General features: G+C 43.8%; 1 protein-coding gene across 1 annotated transcript; it reads left to right on the plus strand.

Annotated features, from left to right (window-relative positions):
• Positions 1-300: 300 nt before the first annotated feature.
• On the plus strand, positions 301-1,469 carry LOC145801343 (uncharacterized). The gene is made up of 2 exons (XM_082892490.1): positions 301-702; positions 861-1,469. The coding sequence occupies exons 1-2, from the start codon at positions 301-303 to the stop codon at positions 1,467-1,469; spliced, it is 1,011 nt and encodes a 336-aa protein (XP_082748616.1).
• Positions 1,470-4,027: the final 2,558 nt, after the last annotated feature.

Consider the following 4,027-nt stretch of genomic DNA (forward strand, 5'->3'; position numbering starts at 1 on the left):
GCCAGCCAACAGACAGAGTATCCTCCTTAGGATCTTTGTACTTGGTTGATCGGCAACAGACAAAATGAGCAACGACGAGATCATCAGGCTTAACGCCTTGACCGTACTGTCCATCAGAGAAAGCACCGAGCATTGGATCGGCTCGTCTCCTCTCTTTTCTCAACAGAAATTGAAGCTATGAGACCTCTCAAGAAATTCACTACACCAAAGTTCACGTCATACGATGGGAAATCAGACCCATTAACACATATCAGCCATTATCGGCAGATGATATCCTTATGAAGCCGAGACAAGGCACTAATGTGCAAAGTCTTTCCATCCAACTTGGGAGAATCCAGACTTCGATGGTTCGACCATCTCCCCGCCGGATCGATTTACGACTGGAAGCAGCTCTCTGAAGAGTTCTTGGCTAGATTCGTCTCCAACACTAAGATCCTAAAAGAGCCCGACACCTTGTTCGGTCTCCGAAAGGAACGGGAGAAAACACTGCGTAATTATGCCAGATGGTATTGGGAAGAATATAATGATCTGGAGGAAAACGTTAGTAGTGAACAGATGGTTGTAATGTCTTTTAAACATGGTCTGCGTCCAAAAAGCAAGCTGAGACAATCACTTACCAAGTGCCCACCCACAACACCAAAGAATTTGCATGCCAGGATTGAACAGTGCGCTCGCCTCGAAGATGATCAGATCCCCATCGAGGTAACATCAACTGAACAAATAGCTCAGAACAAAAGAAGAGCAAATCGAGTGGAACACCGAGGACTCGCAGTGAATGAAGTAGACAAATTTAAATCCCACGAAGTAGTTGTGACTATATTCAAGGAACCAATCTATCGTATTATGGAAAAAATCAAGAGAGAGCCATTCTTTACTTGGCCGCCAAAAATGTTAGAAGATCTAGTTCAGCGCAACCAGAAGCTCAGATGCACCTATCACCAAGACAGGGGCATTTGACTCAGAATTGCAGAGCATTGAAGCAACACCTGGAAGACTTGGTAGCTGCTGAGCACCTCCGAGACTACATTGATCAGGACAAAGCGGTGACCGAACAAGGGAACCCTTTACCAGAACTGAACATCGAGCATCCACCGCGGTTGGTAATAAACATAATTCATGTTACAACCAGCCATGAGCGCGAAGAGGCATTTCAAGAAAAAATTGCAAATGCTATGCAAATTCGGCAAGTCATGTCAGTAGGGCCCGCTCCGAAAAAGGTACGAACAGTACCTAAGCCCTCCTTATGCACTATTTCATTTACTATGAAGGATTTAGAAGGTATTCAGCACCCACATACTGATGCATTGATTATAACTGTGGGAATTGGGAACCGATTTGATGTAAAACGAGTCCTGGTAGATCAATGTAGTGCAGCAGATATATTGTATTACGACTTGTTTAGGAAGTTCGGTCTCTCTGAGCAACACCTCACCCCAATGGCAGCTCCATTGATGGGCTTTAATTCATAGCCTGAATAGCCACTTGGGAAGATAGTGTTGCCAGTTGTGGCTAATACAAAGATCCTACAGATAGAATTCCTGGTTATTAATGCACCATCTCCTTACAATGCCATACTCGGTCGTCCTTGGATTCATCAAATGGAAGCAGTCTTCTCAACCTACCACCAGCTCATCTGCTTCCTAACGGAACACGAAGTAGAATAGATCTCGGGGGACCAAGTTGCATCAAAACATTTCTTTATAGCAACCATGAAGGCTAAACAACTCTGCAATCGGGTACAGACAATTGAAGTAGCCGAACAGCCGATCTTGGAGGATGTCGGAGGAACCCCAGTGGAGAAGATAGTAGAGGATTTGGAAAAAGTCCTAGTGAAGGAAGATGACCCAGAAAATTATTTCCTTATTGGTACCTCGCTAGGCACTGATGAGAAACTTCAGTTGCTGGATTTGTTGAGGAAAAATATCGAGGTATTCACATGGTCAGCATATGATACTCCGGGGTTGAATCCAAATTTTGCTTGCCATAAACTTAACATCAACCCTTTCGTTTAGGCCATTGTGAAGAAAAGTCGAAGATCCTCAGTTGAGCATACCGAAGCAGTAATTGTGAAGGTCGACAAGCTCCTAGCATCGGGGGCAATTTGAGAAATTCAGTACCTACAATGGCTGTCCAACACAGTTGTAGTAAAAAAGAAGAACGAAAAACGGAGAGTCTGCGCTGACTTTACTTGCCTTATTAGAGTTTATCCAAGGATAGCTTTCTCTTGCCTCGCATTGATTAACTAATAGACTCAACAGCAGGACATGAGCGTATGAGTTTTCTAGACGCTTATAGTGGCTATCACCAGATACCACTATTCAGCCCAGATCAAGAGAAAGCAACATTTATTACTCCAAGAGACACCTACTCCTATAAAGTAATGCCATTCGGCCTCAAGAATGCCGAAGCAACCTACCAGCGAATGATCATTCGAATGTTCAAGGAGCAGCTCGGAAGGACTATGGAAGCTTACATAGATGACATGTTAGTGAAAAGCAAGCTTGCTACAAACTACATTACAGACCTAAGAGAAATTTTTAATATCCTAAAAAACCATTAGCTTTGCCTCAATGCCTCAAAATGCACTTTCGGGGTAGGAACAGGGAAGTTCTTGGGGTACATGATGACTCACAGAGGAATCGAGGCAAATTCAGATCAAATCAAAGTAATACAAGAGCTCGAAGTACCAACAAAGGCTAAGGAGCTATAAAAGCTGGCCGAAATGGCAGCCGCCCTAAATCGGTTCATTAACAAGTCTTCAGATCGAATGAAGGCTTTCTTTTAGCTACTAAGGAAAACGGCTACATTCGAATAGGGTCCGGAATGTACTGAAGCACTGCAAGGCCTCAAGAAGTATCTCAATACACCACCTCTCCTGTCCACTCCAAAACTAGAAGAAGAACTGTACCTATATCTGGCAGTTTCAGATCACGCTGTAAGCACAGTATTGATTCGAGAGGTTGAAAAAGAACAAAGGCCGGTGTACTACATTAGTAAGACTCTTCTAGATGCCAAGACACGGTACCTACCCTTGGAGAAACTGGCTTATGCACTACTTATCGCCTCAAGGAAGCTACAACATTACTTTCAGGGTTACACCATCAATCTCCTCACTGAATTCCCCCTCAGATCTGTCTTCAGCCGAGCCAATTTCTCTAGCTGAACAGCTAAATGAGTGGTTGAGCTTGGTGAGTTCGACATTCGGTGTCAACCCAAAATAGTAATCAAGGCTGGGTCTTAATGGATTTTGTCGCCGAATTTGCTCTCATCCAGAGCACCAAGCACCAAAACTCCAGCTCAGTACAGGTGCCACACACCACCGAACTAGGAAAGCAATGTGCTTCAAAAGCATGGAAACTCTTCATTGGTAACATTTGGCAGCTCTACGTTGACAGATCATCTAATAACCGAGGCTCGGGAGCAGGGGTAGTACTTATACCCCTAGAAGGATTTATCTGGGAGCAAGCTCTCAGGCTTGGTTGGAAGGCTTTTAACAATGAAACAGAATACGAAGCATTGTTAGTTGGTTTACGCAGTGCCGAACACTTCCATGAAGAATAACTTTTGGTTTTCAGCGATTCTCAATTCGTTGTCAACCAACTCACTAGGGTCTATGAAACACGAGACGAAAGAATGGCCATGTATATAGACAGGGCAAGGGATCTACTTAAAAAATTCCAATCTATACAAGTGGAATGAATCAATCGAGACAGAAATAGTCATGCTAATGCTCTAGCCTACCTCAGCTCATCAGTAGATGCTAAAGATGCTAGAAAAGTTTGGATTGAGTTTGTGCCAGAACCAAGCATTGCATCTCCAGTCCTCCGCAATAACCTAGGACCGAGCTGGATGGATTCGATACTTGTTTTTATGAAAACTGGCATTCTCCCCGAAGACAAGAAGGAAGCCAACAAAGTTCAACACAGATCAGCTCGGTTTTGGGTCTCACCATCTGGGAAGTTGTACCGACGCTCTTACCTCGATCCTTATCTGTTATGCATGCATCCAAATCTAGTCAAAAATGTTA

The sequence above is a fragment of the Camellia sinensis genome, chromosome 1 (assembly GCF_055761805.1).
Source record: "Camellia sinensis isolate YWXY chromosome 1, ASM5576180v1, whole genome shotgun sequence".
Taxonomy (NCBI): domain Eukaryota; kingdom Viridiplantae; phylum Streptophyta; class Magnoliopsida; order Ericales; family Theaceae; genus Camellia; species Camellia sinensis.